This window comes from Suillus subaureus (assembly GCF_016647635.1).
Source record: "Suillus subaureus strain MN1 chromosome Unknown BJ212scaffold_3, whole genome shotgun sequence".
Taxonomy (NCBI): Eukaryota; Fungi; Basidiomycota; class Agaricomycetes; order Boletales; family Suillaceae; genus Suillus; species Suillus subaureus.
In genome coordinates, this window is record NW_024538559.1 from 76483 (window position 1) to 97232 (window position 20750).

Sequence of the window (20750 nt, forward strand, 5' to 3'; positions counted from 1 at the left end):
GGATTCTCGCAAGTACCAGGCATTGACTTTAGGAAAATGTTTGCACCTGTTGCACATCCATCATCCATTTGACTTCTTTCCACACATGCAGCAGCTCACGATTGGGAGATTGACAGCTTCGACGCAAAGTGCACCTTCTTGTGGGGCAAGCTGTGTGAAGATGTGTACATGCACCAGCCACCAGGCTTCAAGAATGGGGCAAGCTTGGTATGCCATCTTCTGTCTTCACTCTATGGACTGAAACAGGCTGCATACGACTGGTATGAGCTGCTGCGTGTGGTGCTTATTCACCTTGGTTTCCTCCATTGCGAGGCTGACTATGCTGTCTTCGTGTATGACCATGTCAACAGTGAGGGGGTGCACATCATCTGCATCATCGTGTGGCACATCGATGACGGCCTTGCAGGCTGCAACAATCACAAGTTCCTTGATTGGATCAAGGGTCACATTGCAGATCACTTTGGCATCGCAGACTTAGGGCCAGTTGTCAAGCATTTGGGTGTCCAATATGTCCATTCTCACGCTACTTGAGAGTTGTGGATGCACCAGCAGGAGTACATAGTATACCTCCTTGAAGAGCATGGGCTTCGCCAATGCAATCCTGTCTCACTCCCCATGGACCCTGCCTTTCCTTTTGGATGAGACACAGACATCCACCCTTACATTGACAATCTCCCAACCAAATATCGCAAGCTCATTGGGGAATTGCTCTACCTGGCAATGTACACTCACCCTGACATTGCCCTCGCTGTCATGAAGCTGTCACAGCACAATTCCTCACCTGAACTCTGTCACTACACTGCTGCAAAATGTGTCCTTCATTATCTCTCTGGTACCCTGTCCTACCGTGTACATTATGGAGGAAAGAACATGGACACCACCATCCATGGCTTCAGTGATGCCAATTGGGCCACATGCCCAGAGGACTGCATCTCCATCACCGGGTACATCTGGTACTACCATGGGGGTCCTATCTCACACATGGCAAAGAAGCAGAGCACTCAAGCATTGTCATTGGTGGAGTCAGAGTACATGGTGTTGACAGGAGCAATCCAGGATGGCCTATGGATCAAATCATTCTGTGAATGCTTGAATATCACGTTCACCCTGCCTCTCAAGCTCTATGCTGACAACACAGGCGCCATCGCATTGTTGACAGAGGCTGCCAACCACATTCACATGAAACACATAGACTTACACTACCATTTCATCTGCAAACACATCAAAGCTGGCACCTTCTTACCCATCTGGGTTTCCACACATTGCAACAGTGCCAACATCTTCACCAAGGTTCTTCCACATCCTACATTCATTGCGCATCATGCAGGTCTCTCACTTGTGGCGGGTTGAGGGGGTGTATTGGAGTTGGAGTTTTGGTTTTGGGACTGATTAACATTACTTTAGGGTATTGTTCAACCTCGCCACTTCATACCACATGTGTTGTGCTTGGCGCTGCATGGTCATTGACTTCTCTGGCTCTTTGAGCCCCGTATCTTGTAACATTCAAATACCTTGTCATCTTGCTCTTTGTGTCCCTCAGTTGTTGTTCACCAACACTGAGGTATGCATCTCATTTGTCTTACTGTTTGTTTCACACTTACTTAGAGTTGTCTTAGCATTGTGCTTTTCAACAGGTACTTAGATTGTGAATATAGTCGTTGTTCACCAACACTGAGTGTTGTGCTTTCCAACAACTTATGTTCCATCTTACTTACCAATGTGTTTCCACATGCTCATACATAGCCTTACTCTGTTGCTTACTGATCCTCTCAGATATCCTCTAGTATATAACCCCTGTACAACTTTAGTAGAGTCCTCAGTCTGAATATCATCTTAGATCCTGTTCATCACCTTAGATCTGCACAATCATCTTCTGGACTTCAGTCTGTCTGAGTCTTGTCCTTTTCCATAAGGCCTAGGGAAGGATTCCCTAGGTGGAATTCTGGACCTTTGGATTTTTCCCCTATGTCTCTGTCCCAAGTCTAGGGATTGCTTCCCTAGGCTGGAGTCTTGCCTTTCTGGCACTTACCCTCTCTCTGGACTTTGGTCCACTTCCTGTCCCTCTGACTCTACCTTAGGGTAGTCTACCTCTGTTTGCTTCTACATCGGACTTTGTCTGATGTAGCCCCTGTTCCTTCCAGACCTCCGGATGTCCTGTCCTTCAGACATTCCACCCTCTATACCTTCAGACATTCTGCCCTCTGTACCTTCAGATATCCTGTCCTCCATACCTCCATGTCCTGTCCTGAGTACCTCCAGACCTCCTACCCTTCCATCCTGTTTCCTGTAGAAGTATTATCTTGCAGTGGGAACTCTCCTAAGCACTTCCTGCATTCCTCTGGAACTCTCCTGTGCTCCTCTGGATGTTTCCCATGCTCCTCCAGAAGTCCTCTAGCACTTCACCAGAGTAGCCAGCCTCTGGAAGTCCTCCAGACTTCATTGGACCATCATTGGACTTCCTCTGAAATGAAGGGCACATACTTGGGTAAGGGGCACAGTGTATGAGCTGAGGCCAAGCCCCTCTGAGTCAGTCTCTCTCTCCCTTGAGCATGGTTCTTAACAGATATCCCCCTTCCACAATCTATAATTCCTCCTGGCACCAGCCTATCTTACCTAGAACTATGCTATAGTGATGCTGGCAACACCTATGCATGTGATGACGTTGGTGCTTGGGTCCCTCATCCAGGAATTTGCAATGTAAGTTCACCCTGTTCACTTCTATAATCTCAAATACTCAAGTTCTTACAGGCTTTTATATCTCAACAGTCTTTTCACATGGAGTCTGGTACTTATGCACTTGGTCCAGCCATGTTCACATCTCATGCTGACCCTCCCTCACTGTCTAGTTCTTGCATTGTTATGTGCCAGGTGCCGAGTAACAACATCATTGATCCTATGCTCCCCCCCCTGCCTGACACTGGCAATCTGGACTTGACAGACGCTGTCACTATTGTGGAGGTGTGTGGCTACATTCTGGCAATCAAAACAGCAGGTTCATGCTGCAAAGCCAAAGCCCCAAGGGGCAAAGGCAAAGGAAAGGAAAATATCCTGTTGACTGTCCCAAAGAAGTGTTCCCAAGAGGATGCAGACACAGATGATGATGTGCAAGTAAGATGAGGCCGTCCTCAAGGCTCTAACAACTACTCTAATCTAGATGTCAACTGTCTCCTCAATATGGTCTAAGACAAGCTCCCTCTTGGTCAATGTGGATGGCAGACCATTCACCTCAAGTACTGCCAATGGGCCAAGGTGAATCATTGGCCTATATGCAAAATCACTTCACTTGAGATGAAGTACAAACAGGTAAGCTTTGAATCATCTATTATTGAAAGATTACTCACACACCTGCAGTTGGTGAAGACCACAAAGCTGACTGGAGATGGTGTTTGCCCTCCACAAGTCACATGTGCCCATCACATTGACCATCTTATCAACAAGCGTGCCAGAACCTGTGACCTGAATGACTCAGACTACAATGCTCTTGAGAATGAGAACAACGATGACAATGATGATGACAACAACAATTACTCCATCATGTCAGACTAGGATGAGCCATATTGTGCCTCCCCCCCAATTCAACACACAAATGTATTATTATTATATTCAGATGCTGAAATGGAAGAACCTGCATCAAGAGTGGTTCCCAGAGGGTGGGGGATCCATGAAGTAGATTACTGATGAGGGTGAAAGTACTGCATCCAAGGTGCCCAAGCCACCCTGCCTTTGAAGGTGTGGTCCTTCCAGCTGTCTCAAGTATGCTGATTGTCCATACTTCGAAGACTTGGCTGATGAGCCTTGTAAGGCTGTTCAAAGGGAGGGGTCACAAGAGATTTGATTGTGCTATGGTGCTTGTGCAGTGTTTAGGGTACCAATGTACCATGCTGTATGTAGTTTTATATTGTGTTTAGGGTGCCAATGTAACATGCTATCTTGTCTGCCTCATCTTCTGCATTGAGACTGGCATTTCATCACCTGATGCAGTACTAGATGATTGGCTGTTACAACATTCTACATCTTGTGCTTGTTCCATCTCGAACATCTTTCCTGTCTCCCTTCTTGTCTGCCTCATCTTCTGCATTGAAACTGGCACTTCCTCATCTGATGCAGTACTAGACAGTTGGATGTTACAACATTCTACATCTTGCACTCATTCCGTCTTGAACATCATCTTTCCTGTTTGCCTTCTCATCTGCCTTATCTTCTGCGTCAAAATCAGCACTTCCTCATCTAATGCAGTACTAGATGGTTGGATGTTACAACATTCTACATCTTGTGCTCATTCCATCTCAAATGTCTTTCTTGTCTGCCTTCTCATCTGCCTCGTCTTCTGCATTGAAACTGGCATTGCATTCCTCATCTGATATCATAAGTTTTACATGTTGTATCTACTGGAATTCTAAAGTGACATGGAAGCATGAAACTTGATCCTTCTTCCTCTGCTCTGAAAACAACATGTTTTCAAAGTCTTGCCACACATCTAGATCATCCTCAGTAGCCTGCCAATGCTTCATATATATGGTTCATATCTGGTTGATACCAACACATATGGCATGCAGGTTGTGCAGCCAAAGACATACTTTGGTAAGGTCACTGTGAGCTTCTTGGTTGGAGATGTTGAGCAGTATGCGTAGCCTTCCAAAGGCCCCTTGAATAGCTCACATGTCCCATTCAGCTGTTTGATGGTAAGATAGTAATTCATGATTAAATACCATATGCTCCTCAATTTTGGCAGCTGAGCCACATAAAACCTGGCCATGTTTCAGGGGTGCATTCATGCGCCCATCAATGGATGTTGAGCCATGAGGGAATATAGTATCAGCGACAAGGTAATAGTTGGGGGGCATGCTGAGTCAAAGCTGAGTATAAATGTGAGATGTGAGATGAGAATCATGCCAGCTGCCAGGAGCATTGGTCCTTGCTGTGATCACAGCACCTTTGTAAAATGACAATTGAGTACAAATAATTGAAGGAAGATGGGAAAACACACCCTCAGTAGAAAACACTATGACTGAACTGACAAAATGTTTGGAAAGCTACCTGTTGTAGGTAGCATTCTCAATGTCAACATTCTCAGAAGTCTGGACAGGCAGTTTGAGCCTATCAATGCTGCCAAAAGCACCTTGCAACCGTGGGTGATGTGCAACCACAAGGGCACTACAATGCTCAAACTCAGGTCCCTGTAGCCATTGAATGGTGGCATCCGCCATAGAATGGGGGGTCTGTAGTAACATGGGCAGTCCAGAAGTGAGGTAGCGAGAAGCAGTTGCTGGAATCAGTGTGAAAATCTGTTGGAGGCTGGTCTCATGCATGGTAGAGTTAAGATAGTGGAGTATGAGCCTAAGGGCTCCAGTGGCATTAAGTGAACACCAATTCAGGCATGGAATGCTATGTGAATTGACATCAATATGTGCAATAGGCTTCTTGTACCACTGACTGGCAAAACTGGATGTAAGGATCAGTCCAAACATTTGGACGTCAATGCCCATGGTCATAATAAAAGCACAATTGTTCTGACTCTGGTACAATGCTTGCCATGGTGTATCACAATGTGGACCAGGAAGGAGTTGTGCACAACAAAGGTAGAGTCGTCCAGGGTTCTGAGTTTGATACAATTGAGTTGAGCAAGCTCAACTTCAGCAACCAGGATGGTTGCTAACATTTTCATGTCTTCTTCATCATCAAGAAAAGCTGTCTCCTCTGCGTTGTTCATTAGAGTATACTGTAGTAGCAGATCATCCATTGGAGTGCTGACAAAATCTAGATTATTTTATTCATGTGTGTTACGGTTTGGTTTTCTGTACAGATTATCTTTTTCAGATATGTTTCAAAGTCCATCATAATCTATTCTACATTATTTGGCCTACAGATAGTCACCCAATATGTAGGAGTGTTGCTTATAATTTATGGAAAGCTGGATGCACACACTCATTATTAAGCATCACACATCCATAATGGGCAGTAGGACTTTGTGTATTGCTAGTTTAAATTGTCTGAGAATGCTAGATATATACATGACGAAGGAAAATCACCATCCACCTACCATTTCATCCTCACTTTCATGATCTGAGAACTCCCAAACCACCAAACCAGCGTGATCAAGACCAACCAAGCTTTCATCAATCCCTGTGGTGATATCTGGCTCATCATTACATGAAAGAATATCTCACTGATGACAGTGCTCAGTATCTGGCAAATGTCTACATCAGCATTTACACTGGCAGGATTGGAGATGACAAACCAAGGACAAGTCCTCCTCCCACACCACCCATGTAATAGACACCATTGGGCTCCTCACAAGAAGGTAAGTCTTGATAGTTATCTAAAAGCAGAAAAAATCTTCATCTTTGTCATCCTGCAGCTGAATTTCACCTGGTAACTTGTCAGCCACCTGGAGGGCATCTAGCAAAAGCCTATATATGTCCCAGACTGATTGCTGTGTGATAACTGGGCAACCAAGATCATTGTAGCAATGCTGAATACACTTACCAAAAGCCTCTGGGACCAGGTTAAACATGCTGAAGGTTCAACTACTCTGCTAGGCTGCAGAGCAAAAGAAAGAAAGATGCCTCTACCTCTGGGGTGGGAGGGGGGCCTACTGACTCTCTAAGTGTTGGTTGAAGTGCGCCAGGCGATATGCTCGACCCTTAAGGGAAGCAAGGAAAGCAAATCCACGAAGTGACACCAGGTCAACTCTGGTGAAGTGCACTGAAAGTGCATGTATGGGAATGTTGAGCGCGTAGGTGTGTGAAGCATGGGAATAGGGTGCATGCAGTGTGCGAATGTGTAAGAGATGATGATTGGCTGCTGCTGAAGACTAGGGCGATGACTATGATAGATGCTGGCTCATGATGGATTCTAACTGCTAGATGCTACTAGACATGATGGTAGTTGTATGTGTATGAAAACTTCCTAGGCAACAGGTAAGCTGTGCCTAGGTGTGCTCCCAGGGCTCAGAAGCGAATCAGGAGCGCTCTATGTATGTAAGTGAGGTAAATAAAGGGTCCATGATGAAATAATGTATGGTACGATGCTAAATATGAGAATAAATGAGGAAGCACTCACTAGGGAACTGGTTGGACGATGGATGGATGCTCCAGGATGCTGCGCAACAAAGTGCGACCAAGCATGGGAAGAGCGCACTAAGCGCGTGCGCGGGAATGCGTTGCATAGTGCAGGAATGCATTGCACCTCTGGCGCATTTCATGGGAAAGTCATAGATGGTGAGTTGTACACTATACCAATCATCATGAGTTGTAATATGGGCGATCTACGCCTGGAGGAATCTCATTCCCTACAACACAATGAGAGGGCTTGATGTAAACACTTCAGACAAGATCTAAGGCCTCAGGTTTGATTTTAATCTATGATAGTACCAAGATTAGAGTACTATTACAATGACCAAGTTGATGTAGCATGTACCTTGAAATCCAATGCCCCAAAGTCTTTGGCTGAATGATAGATAAGATTGGGTACTCCATGAGGAAGAATCTGGATGGTGCGTCAATGTAAAACCATACTTGTGTGAGTAAAACCATGGGTATGTACTTTGTTGCGGTCATGCCACTTGGCAGTATTGTTAACACGATCCTGATATGCATCCAGCTCCTGCTGAAGCCATGGTATGAAAACCCAATGGAAAATCATCCTGCAAATAAACATTACAACTAATACTCAAGAGTTGCGGCACCTTTGGCAGCTCTATGTCAAGACAATGACCTGCTCTCCTTGCAAGGCACAAGCACTTGAGTCTGCAGGAGAAAGATGATGCACACTTGAAGGGTATTATTTGAATCATACCAACCAGAATTGACACCATGATCTAGGAGATTCTCAAATCCAGGTGTGAACTGCTGGCACAGTTGAGACCATGTGATCTCTGGCATGATGTTCTTCTTGGTTCACATCCAATGATGCTGGAGTGTGCCATGCAAAGCTTCATTGTGCCACTGTTGCAGCATGGTATGGGCATTTGCAATCCCATAATTTTCAGACACCAGGTCACTTTGAGTGACCATTGGCATATCTAAAATTTAAGTTGAACTAGGTTTATGCTTTAAAATATGAATCACTTATGACTGAGAGCCTCAATTGTGTCAAGGTAGTAACTCAGAATGAGCTGCAGGTTTTGGTTGGAATGCTAGACCTGAATCCACATTATGCAACCAGAGAAAGGCTCAATGCCAGTATGCAGCCCAAGACCAAATCTGAGCCACTTATCATGCTGATCAATGGCAAATAAATCATTTGCGCCTGCTGCCCAGAAGCATCTCCTTCGAAGGTGACAGGCCTTACACTGATGAACAAGTTCTGGTTCATACAAAGCGAAGTATTCTGTCACAACCCTCCTAGGATGCGAAACTTGTGTGTTAGCAATTGGTGCTTACAATGTATAGATAGACATATCACCTGGCAACACTCATTTCATGTGCTCTGGCATTTGGATATATAGCACATAAGTTGAGCATTGCATCATGAATGGTTTCAACTGTGTGACCCTATTGATGGGTTTGTTGAAGACTCACAGTTTTCCGAATTTTAAGAAGTGTGGTAAGCCTAGTGTATGATCATTCAACATAAACAACTGGATTTAAATTGAAACACTGCTCACTCAATACCATAGCGAGTTGTATCAATGTGCTTTTGCAGTTCCTGGACAATCTGCTGATCATTCTGGTGGGCCTTCCAAAGGTGAAGGATACAAGGCACAATTTCATCCAATGGCACTGCTGGTGCTTAGAGTTCAGAATGCCACCAGTAGGAATGACAAAGTTTTGATATGTATATGTAATTTGTTTTGGTTGGGCATTGCAACATGCAGCTTATGGCGGCTAGGCTTGCATCATCATACTTTATACTAGTCTTGACTTGCTTTGGACTTACCTAGTTCATGCATGGATTCTGGGCACAACATTCTGGGCACAACACTTTGCCACTCATGCCCCACTTGTGTCTCACATCTTCCTAAGTTGAGTTCAGTTCCTAAGTTGAGTTCAGCACTATCAAGTGTTCTGGATGTGATTCCCAGCAAAAACAGCTAACATTTAGATCAGATTTAGACAGGGCAGGCTGATGTGCACCAGGTAGTGCTGTTGGCAGAACTCACACAAAGGGAGGGTGGTAGATCCTAGCAGAACTCATAACTCATATTTGAGAGTTGTGGAGATGGAAACTACTGCTGTGGCAGTGCTGTTCCTGCTTGTTCAGAGTTCCCAGTCTTGCTCGACCTCTATCGCCACATTATCCACCTCTTTAGTCAATTCTCACTGGGTGTGATTCTCTGTGAGGTGCACTGTTCTCTTATCAGGTGCTTCAAATGAGGTCCACCATTCTCTTATGAGGTGCATGCTTATGAGGTGCACCATGCACCATTCTCACCATTTTCTATTCCAGCATTCTCTGGCTGACATTCTGGACTTCACACTTTCAAGTTGCCCCTTTGCACCATTCTCTATGAGGTACACCATGCACTGTTCTCACTGTGCACTGTTCTCACTGTTCTTTATTTGCAACAGTGCACAGTCCAACTTTCAACTTCAAGTCAATATGTACTGTTTGGTGCTTATTCAAACATGAGCTGAGGACCTTGAGTGCTCATCATCACTTGTCTCCATTGTCAGGTATTTAAGCTGCTTAGCATTCACTTAGGCTGCCTTCAGACCTCCATGTCAGACTATGAACTTCTCACTCAATACACCAAGGATGCCTATTCCAGAGAAGACCAAATTTGTGACCATCCATCTTGCAAGGCCAATATCAGGACCAGGGATCCATGTTTCTATGTTGCAGTGATTGAGCCAGGTCAATGTGGGCACTATGTGTGCACATCCTGCCACTTGCATTATGAGAAGAAATGAGCTACTTCAGTGCAACCTACCGGTATGTAATCACTATCAATTGACAAGTTGCTGGCTTACAGACTACTGACTCAGGTAGTCAAACCTTGCAATCCTGTGTCCCTCCTGATCCATGTACTATACAACAATCTGTAAATGCAGCACAACAAAGGTATAAGCCAAGATTTGTGTTACTGTGGAGATTCATGATCTGATTAATACCATGCCAGCAACACCTAATCTGCCTCCTGTGGTTGCTGTACCTGGCAGCTCTTGTGCTAGAGGGCCAGATGTTAGAATTCCTACATCATGGCAAGGTTTGTCGACAACACCATTTAAAGCAGGTGCCATGGGGTATTCATTGCAACATACACATTATGCTGCTGATTGTGACTGCTGGGGGAAAATTGCATACACTTTGTCTCTAGCAGAGACTATTTTGCTTGAAATTACAGCAGTTCATGAAGGTGCTGGAGCTCACAAAAAGCAAGGTATTACTATCAGAGTACATTCACATCTCAGTAAAATATGCTGTGACTTGCTTATGCTTCAGCTTAGAACATATGTGAGGGTAGGAAGGATATCAATGCTCAAATTGACACACCTGGGCTCACTAAGCTAGCTTTGGAGACCATTGTCCCAAAGTTACACAAATTTGGTGGAGAATGTATCTGGCATGTTGAGGAGTTTGTAATCTGAGATGCCACATGGGTGGACCTGTCCAATCACCCACAATCTGTTCCTTATTTCTATTACCAATGCCTGTAGCCATCTCACAAAGGCACCAAATTGATTTTCAAGTCTAAACAATTTGCACTGATGGTTGTTGTCCCAGAGGTTCAGTGGAATGAATATGAGAATTGGCTGGAACTTCATGCAGAAATGGTATGTATTTTGATGCTGTCTGCTTACCACTAGTGCACTAACTATGATTTTGCAGTCCAGGAAGCAGAAGCTACCTGAACAAGCTGCACTCAGTCTAGCAAACATACCACTGCTCACACAGCTGTCAGTTTTGATGTGTCCTCATCAGTGACAACTTCACTTGCTGAGAATAAGCTTTTCTTACCTTCTGTGACCACCAACAGTTCTGTTGAGATAGGACAATGTGGCTCTACACTCTATGCTATCTGAGTTGGTGGTGTGCTGCTCTACTCTGTGTGAACTTGTCTGCCTTGTCTGACTAAGCCTTGGAAACAGCTGTGGGACCCTTCTCCTCGTCTCTGCTACTCATGAGACCCCTAGTCCATGCACCCCCCTAAAAAGAACTGGTGCCACCCTCAATGCCACTCTCCTCTATTCTCCACTCTTATCTCCCTCTACCAGTCCTTCTTCCCCTTCATTTTCATCCTCTGTTTTGTCTTCCTCTTCTTCATCATTATCTTTCTCCTCTCTTCCACTCTCTAGTTTTTCTTTATCTCTTTTCTCTGCTTTATATATCTCTTGCTTCTTTGCCAATTGAGTACCATTCCTGGGAGTGAACACTCTCAAATGTCTTGCACTGAATTCTCCCTGAATTGGTCTTCCTTCCAACATCTCCAGTTTGTATGAGTTTAGGTTTCTTGACTGAATTCGGCATGGAACCAACCATTTTGGTATTAGCTTTTGTTCCGTTTTGAAGGTATAGTCTAAATCATTACAATATACTTGAACCAGTTGACTGATTTTAAAAATAACCTCACTGGGCATTCTCTGTAGGATTTTCTTATTAAACGTTGCTTTACGCTTGATAGCATTATGGACTGCCTCCTCATAGCCATCCAAACATTGTTGCTCCACATACACCATCTGTGTCAACATGTCCAATTGCCTAAGTGTTGAAGTACTATCCTCAATCTTTGTTCTTGGTGTATTTGTCATGAGGCCAAGAAGCAATTCCTTGGGAGAGAATTTTAGCGCTGGCAGCAAACGGTGGTTCAAAGCATGAACCATGTCATCCAAGTAGTCCGGCCATTTCACTGGGAGCCTGTCCCAAGATACTCCTTGCTGTTCACTATCCTCTCCTATATCTGATGCGCACAACCTTTTTCAAACATGTAGCAATAGCTTATTAGTTCCCTCAACCAGGCTGTTTACCCACAGTGAGTATGCTGCCATGATATGCAGTTTACATTGTCGCACTTCACATAATGCTCGTACTGCATCGTTGTTAAAGTGCTTTCCGCTGTCCATCATGAAGGTTTCTGATGGCGCAAACACATTGAAGATGCCATTGAGACTGTTCATCATCATCTTTGCACTGCCCACCATCTTGTACTTGAATACCCAAGTATGTTGCGAAAATACATTGAGGTAGACTCCTAGTGTGCTATATCCACCTTTCCCTTTAGGAAGTGCTAGATAATTGCCTACTAATAACTTGAACAGGTGTCTCCTGGTAATTGGTTCCAATAGTGAGTGCAAATGTGTTGATCCGAAACTTTTACACTTAGTGCAGTTTTGTATAGTCTCCATTATTGAAGTGTCCAACTTTGGGCTACAAATCCAATCCAACAATGCCATTTTCACCACATCTCTCCCCCAATGACCCCCTTTGGTGTGTTCTTTTTCTGCCAATTTTTTTGCTTCTTCCTTTGATATACATTCTACCTTAGCTCATGCTCTGGTTTCTGTTCCCCCTTTCAAGCACCACAATTTTTCATCTTCAATGATATATTGTAGCACTTGATGTCTGGCTCATTGTTTTTCCCATATGTCCTTATCTTGGTCCAGGTTACCGATTGCCTCAATAACTTCTAGAAACACTGGTTCATTAGTAAATCTTATTTGCAGGTTTTCTATCATTGGGTCCATTGATGTCACAAGCATCATGTTGTTTGCCAGTCCTGTCTGAGCCTCCCAATCCTCACTTACCATCCACTTGCTACCATCTCCTGTAGTTGGTGGTATTCCTTCCCATTTGTGGCTGAGTCCATCCACAACCACATTCAGCTTCCCTGGGACATGCCTTACATCCACAATATTATATGCCAATATACCCTCTCTCCAATGTGCGTGTGCCACGTTTAGCATTGGGTTCAGTAAAGTATCCTTTAATGCATTGCAGTCCATTTCAACCTCAACCAGGAAGCCCCATATTATCCCTGAAAATTTATCTAACCCAAATTTTAGTGCTGTGAACTCTAATAAATATGATTTGTATTTCCTTTCTGTTTGTGATGTCCATTTTGATGTGAAACCTATTGGGTGTATATGTTTGACCCATTTTCCAGTAGGTGTCTGTACCTTCACCCTTTGTGACAAAACTGCCACGAATCCTTCTATACACCCATCTGATGTTACAATGAATATTGAACTGTTGTACCTTGGTGCTTACAGCACTGGTCTTGCTGTAATAGCTGCCTTGAGGTCTAAAAATGTGTTAGTGTGTTCCATTTTCCAATATTGACCAAGTTGAAAATCAGTCATTGCTTTCCAGTATGCAGTCTTGCCATATGAGCTATCTAGTGGGACCTTGAGTAGTAGGTCTCGCAAAGGACCTTCCCATTTTGTGTAAGCTCTTATTAGTGATCTATAAAAGCCTGTGAGTCCTAAGAATGACATTAGTCCCATTATGTTTGCTGGTTTTGGCCAATTTACAATTGCTGTGAGCTTTGTACCTCCTGTGAATTCCATCTCTGATATGCAGAATTTCATCTTTCCCAGAGCTATTGAGAACCTGCACTCTCTGAACTGCATGAAGATAATGGCCAACTTGTCCATCATATCCCTGAATGTATCAGCTGCACAACCTCCATCATCCATGAACAATTCCATAAAGTATGTTACCAATAGGTCATGCAGTCTTGCTGCTAACACTTCGCAGAATGCCATGGGTGCTCCTGTAATCCCCATCAGCATTCTCTTGTACCAAAAATAGCCTCATCCTTCTACATAGAATGCCAGGTATGGTCTCCACTGTTCCAGCACCTCTACTGCATAGTATCCAGCTGCAAAGTCAAAAACTGAGATATAACAGTGCCTGCTAAGACGCTGTTGTTTCACCAAGATGTCTCCCTGTATCATTGGTGCTACTTCTGTGACTTTATTCAGCTGGGCGAAATTTTGGCATATTCTCCATTTCCACAGTCCTTTGTTTGGATTTGGAGTGTCCTGTGCCTGTGGTATTTCATGCTCCAGTAGCTCAAATGCTAGGACTCTTCCTGTGCTCCTGCATTGATTGTTAACTCTTTGTTTTAACTCTTCCTCTGATAGGCCATTCATCTTGTGGGCCTTCTGAGCTATGACCATTGTAGCTGTGCACTTGACTAATTCTGGTGGCACTTGCTCTATGATTCCTGCCTTCAACATCTCCTCTACTCGTTCATTATAAAACCTCAACTGTTCTGGAGTTAACAGTCTTTGATGTGTGTGTAGGTTGAACATCTTGCCCTCTGGTACATTGAGATTTAGCTGTGCTCCTGGTATTATGTTGACTTCTCATAACAATAGTGCGAACAAATCCACATTATCCTTGATGAATTGTTCCAGTTCCTGTCATTCGGCATCTGCAAGATCGTTGCTGATTATGACTTGTCAAACAATTTCTGCTACTCTCTCTGGTTTGAATGGGTTCCTTTGCCTTGTGTATACTGAAGGATCCTGATCTGTTGGTGGTAATTCCAGTAGTTCTCCTGTTACAGTTATGTACGCCCCTATTCATTTTTCTCCTCCTTATACTTGTATTACATCATGACCGCACAATGCAGTGCCATCACTAGACTTATCTTCCATATTTGTATTACATTGCAATCACCACAGCCATCATTAGATGACTCATCTCTTATCTCTGACTTGTCCTTTATCTCTGACTCATTGCTGACATACATGTACCTGCCCTAAAGTCACTTATGTCCTATATATAGTCAACTATGTACTTAGTAGTTCCTTACTTTAATCTTACTAGGTTCCCACCTGGATATTCTTTCACTTAAGACCTCCAATCTTAAGTCGTCTAAGACTGATATTCAAGACAGAGACACTCTCTTTGTCTTGTCTTATGACCCTTACATTTGTAAGGCCTTGATTCAATTTCAACCATCGCTCTTATTGAGCTGTTGACGTTGCGACTATCCTAGTTCATAACAAAAGCTTAAAGTCCTACTCCGACCCTCTCCATCAGGGAGGTCCCAGAAACTCAGAAAACCAGAACCAGACAGAGAGAGATGTAACATCCCCTGTAATCAGACACATCACTAGACCAGATGATCAGGATGTCAGCACCTACCACTACCTCAGAACTTAAAGCTGGAGCTCCAACATCTTACGATGGAAGCCCTCAGCAAGCTTTATGGTGGTTATATGCAATTAAGGCATACTTTGCTCTTAATGCTACAATCTACAATACCGATGAAAAGAAAGTCATTACCACTCTCACATACATGACCAAAGATAGTGCTATGGGATGGGCCCTCACCTTCTACACCAAAGTTGACAACTCCATTTCCAAATCCTATGGAACCTTTGTGAATTTTGAAACAAAATTCAAAGAAGCCTTCATACCAGCCAATGCCATCAGCACAGCCATGAATAAGTTCCGCACTTTGAAACAGACAGGCAACCTGACTTCCTACATTGCCAGCTTCAAGACCCTTGCTGCGCAAGCCTCTGTAAAGCAAGATGCTGTCTTGATCACCTTTTTCAATGATGGACTTAAGAAAGGAATCGGTAATTCCATTTATCAAATGGAAACCATTCCTACAGACTTCGACAAGTATGTCACCACAGCCATCAGGCTCGACAGTAATTGGCAAAGGGGTGCCATGTTCCAACAGAACAATTGCACCACCACCAAGCCAACTGGACAATGATACATCCCCAGACCCTCCATTGATCAACATGATCCAAATGCCATGGAGGTAGACCGGCTCTCCAAAGCCAAAAGGAATGACCATATGAAGAAAGGGTTATGTTTCACATGTCACCAGAAGGGACACATGACCAGAGCCTGCCCACAGAAGAAGAACGGGAAAACCCCGGTTCGTCGCGAAGAGATAGAAGAAAGTGACAAAGAAGATGAAGATACAATGATCCGTTGCCTAGCCAAGGATTTTTGATGTGGAAGACTGGATCGACGTCAGTATCTTCCAATGTACCTATCAGACTTGTATGAAGTATTGGAATCAGAAAGGAACTTTGTGTTCCCATTTCCCTTATTTCGAAAACCCATCTGAAAATTGTCAAAACAACAGCTGTTGTTGACTCCGGCACCGCTGGAACATTTATTTCCAAAGACTTTGTCAAGCTTCATAACATCAGAACACATAAGCTTACAAAACCATTCCGAGTCACCACTGCAGATGGAAGCTATGTGAAAGGAGGTGCTATCATGCGCTACTGCGTCCTCATCGTGAAAATAGATGAACGATCCATGATTGGAAAATTCAATATCATGTAACTCGGATGATGTGATCAGATCTTACTCAGGATTCCCTGGTTGCATGCTATGGACCCAGTAATCAGATGGAAAGCAGAAATGTTAGAACTTTCATGAACCAAAAAGAGCGATCAGATCAAAGAAGAAGTCAATGATGAATGAAAGAAGAATGGACTCCTGCCTCTCTTTTGGAAGATCAGTACAGCACCATTGACACCTATTGCAGAAACCGCCCCAATTGCTTTATCAAAAGAACCAATACTGCGAGCTACCATTGAAGAAGTCCTGGATGAAGAAGAATCCCCAGTATTACCCAGCCTTGATCCCATTCCTGACAACAATGATGAATCTTTTGACACAAAGGAAGATATATGGACCCAGGACTATGCACCTCCAGTGCGAGAGCTCGTGACCTATCATCTTGATGATGATGAGTACTTAGTTGAATACCCTGTTGATGCTACTGAGCTCTGGGTCTTCACTAACATCTCTATGGATACGCCATTAACAAAGGATGGTATCAGTATTGCAGAACAGAAACCCGCAATCACCCCTTTATCGCGACCAGCCAAATACATTAAAACCAGTAATAAAGCCCAGCAGTTTGCATTAGCAGCCGGGCTTGAGCAAAAGAAGAAATCGTTCGAAGAACTTGTCCCTTCCTACCTCCACGATTTCGCCGATATCTTTGCCAAAGATGGTCTCAATCAGCTGCTACCCGAATGACCCAGTATCGACCATCACATAGAAATGAAACCTGGATTTGTACAAAAAACATCGAAGATCTATCTGCTATCTGAAACAGAATGCACTGCTGTTAAAGCATTCATTGATGAAAACATAAAGAAAGGGTTTATTTCTGAATCAAAATCATCACAAGCAAGTGGTTTTTTCTTTGTAGGAAAGAAAAGCAGGGACCTTCATCCATGCCAGGACTATTGATATATCAACGATTGGACAGTTAAGAATGCTTATCCCCTCCCACTACTGCTTTCATTAGTCGCTTGATTACACAGTGCAAAATACTTCACGAAGATGGATGTCTGTTCCAGCTATAACAATATCCGAATCCACCCTGATGACCATTGGAAAGCCACCTTCACTACTGAATATGGACTGTTCAAACTGAACGTCATGTTCCAGGCATATATGAACCGCACTTTTCAACAGGAGATTAATGAAGGATGGCTCATCATCTACATGAATGATATTTTGATCTTTTCCAATGACCTCACCTCTCATCATGATAGAACTCGTTGCATCCTTAATAGAATTTGTCAAGAAAAGTTATTCTTGAAACCAGAAAAATGCACCTTTGATGTGCAGGAAGTGGAATATCTGGGTATGATTATATGCCCAGGTTGTGTCACCATGGACATTGCTAAAACTGATGGTATTCGTGACTGGCCCGCACCAACTATGGTAAAAGAAGTTCAGTCATTCTTAGGATTTTGCAATTTCTACTGGAACTTTGTCCCTCATTACTCCCAACATCACCTGCCCATTAATCGACCTCACCAAGAAGTACACACACATTCCAGTGGTCAGACCAATGCACTTCCGCTTTCTCCCTGTTGAAGGAATGTTTCCTAAAACAGCCCATCCTCTGAAACCCTGACCCAAGTTGGCAATTTGCTGTGGCTACTGATGCTTCACTAGTTGCAACTGGTGCAGTATTGTTGCAAATGGATGAAAATGGGGTTTACTACCCATGCGGTTACCTGTCCCAAACCTTGAACCCAGCAGAACGTAACTACCAGATATTCAATTGAGACTTTTTAGCAGTTATTCACACCCTAACCAAATGGCGCCATTATCTTGAAGGGAACCCCCATTCTGTCCTTGTCTTTACTGATCACAAGAACCTCTTATATTTCTGCTCAGCTCAAAAGTTGACTCGTAGACAGGCCTGTTGGCAACTCATTTTATCCTGTTATGATATTGAACTCCATCATGTCGCCAGATCTAAACTTGCCACTCCTGATGCCCTCTCCCATCGCCCTGATCATGGAAATGGTCATGATGATAATGATGACGTCACTCTTCTCCCTGACTTCATGTTCATTCATCTTCTTGATGTCGAACCTATGACTACTCTTGTGAACCCCAACCCCTCTGATCTTGACCCCATCTTTAAAGCTGCCTCCAATGCCCTTGATGGCCTATCTCTCCCTCTGATGAAATCTGCTCTTGCTGATTGGACAATCAAAGATAATATCCTTTATTATAAAGACTGTGCTTATGTCCATCCTGCCAGTCAGCACCTTATTTTGGAACAATGTCATGATCACACTACTGCCAGTCACCCCAGGCATTTTAAAACTGAAGAGCTGGTTAAGCGGGACTTTTGGTGGCCCTCTATGGGTACCTATGTCTGTAAATATGTTGAAGGTTGCACCCTCTGCCAGCAGATGAAATCCAATACTCACCCAACAACTCTGCCCCTTGTTCCCATTCTGTCTGTTGCTGCAGTGCCCTTCACCCAGGTCTCCATTGACCTTATCACTGACCTCCCTCCCTGTGCTGGTTTTGATTCTGTTATGGTCATGGTAGACCATGGGCTTACGAAGGGGGTAATTCTTATCCCTTGCACAAAAACTATCACTTCTGAAGGGGTTGCCAAGAAAATTTTCAAATACGTCTACCGCTGATTCAGCCTACATGAGAAAGTCATTTCTGATCGTGGACCACAATTTGTATCAAAATTCTCAAAAGCCCTTGCCAAGCTTTTGAAATACAATATAGTTGCATCAACCGCTTATCATCCCCAGACTGATGGTCAAACCAAACATCTTAATCAAGAACTTGAAACCTATCTCCGGATCTATTGCCGAAATCATCCCAAAGATTGAGTAGAACATCTCCCAATGGCAGAATTCATGCACAACCATCAGAAACATGACTCCCGTAACACCTCACCATTCTTCCTGATGATGGGATATGAACCAAGAGCCCTTCCTCACATACTCCCTGACTCTACTGTCCCTGCAGCAGAAGATAGACTTCGCTCACTCCAGAAATCAAGAGAAGAAGCACTGTCCTGCCATAACCTCACTATGCAGCAAATGGCAGAACGAACTCATGGACAAAAATATCACCCATGGAAGATAGGAGATAAGGTTTGGTTATCAGGGAAGAACTTGATCATGCAGCTACCATCATGGAAACTTGCACCAAAATGATATGGCCCTTTTTCTATCACTGCAGTACTCTCTCCCATCACTTTCACACTCCAGCTCCCACCACAGTGGAAGGTTCACCCCATGTTCCATGCTTCCGAACTATTGTCCTATCACGAGACAGAGGTCCACAGCCCAAACTTCCATGATCCACCCCCAGACGTCATCGATAGTGAAGAAGAATATGAGATCAATGTGATCTTATCACACAAAGGCACAGGTAAACGAAGATGCTATCTCTTATCCTGGAAAGGATACTCTTCCGCTAGTAATGAATGGGTCCCAGAAGAGAACCTTAGCAATGCTATCAACATCCTTGCTGCATATAAGAAGGCTCACAAATTGTAACCCCAGAACAATGTCTCTTGAATGCCTATGCCTCTGCATACAATGCATCGAAGAACTCACTGCTGCTATGAACACCGTATCCAAAAATATTACCAACCCATTGTCCCTTCTTGACTACCAAACCACCACTGCTGTTGACCTTGCCAACAATGCATCCTCCCCAGTAGTTTCCCCACCTTCGTCCAACTCTACTCTGACCAGTGACTCTACCCTCACTGATTACTTCGCAATCATTGATCAAGTCAAAACAAGCACTCTGTTCAAATCTGCTCTTACATCCCAACAATATGCTATCAAGATAGATCATCTCCTGGGAGAAAGAGGAGTAATCTCTAGTGGACTCATTATCCGAATCATCAGGGACACTAGCCTCATAGAACAAACTGCTAACCTTCTTGACAATGAATGTCACAAGACCATATTCCGCCACCTTCATATATGCATTCGTAATACTGCAATTCGTCTGTTGCCTGATGATACTAGGGAAGCTATCAGGGAAGCTATCCACATCATCACTGAGCAGATCACTACAGACCTGGTTGCATGACCCCCATCCTCACACATTGCCATTCCAATCCCACTGCCAATTCTTTTGACAGCTACCATTGAGCATTTGGATGATAATATCCCTCCTATTGCTGTACTTGATGTACCAGCTTCTCCTTCTCCTACCCCCATCACACCCACTACATGTCAGTACCCTACTAGATGCAGATCTGCCTGTATTGCCAAACAAATGGCATTGGCCTCCCCACACAGAAACCGGAAGTGACCATCTAGATCACCATCTCCACCCGCACAGTTGTCCACCATCACCACTGTGAAAACAGCAACCATCGACAACATAGTGTGTCGCAACTGTCACATTGCCAGGCATCGCCATAAGAACTGCCCAGCGTACTATTGTCAGGTTTGCAAAGAGTATGCACCCGGGCATCTATCAGTCTTTTGCAAAGACTTGAAGGGAGAAGCAGTTATTCCACTGGTTTGGACCGACACAGGTTTCTATGAGGCTCTCACTTGTTGGGAGATTGA

At 43.9% G+C, this 20750-nt stretch overlaps 1 protein-coding gene across 1 annotated transcript; it reads left to right on the forward strand.

Moving 5' to 3' along the window:
- Positions 1-9662: 9662 nt before the first annotated feature.
- Positions 9663-10885, forward strand: BJ212DRAFT_1295533 (uncharacterized protein; the record flags this gene model as incomplete). The annotated part of the gene is made up of 7 exons (XM_041332320.1): positions 9663-9815; positions 10064-10150; positions 10262-10324; positions 10392-10523; positions 10602-10718; positions 10774-10841; positions 10867-10885. 7 exons carry the CDS (start codon positions 9663-9665, stop codon positions 10883-10885), a joined length of 639 nt encoding a protein of 212 aa, XP_041198062.1.
- Positions 10886-20750: the final 9865 nt, after the last annotated feature.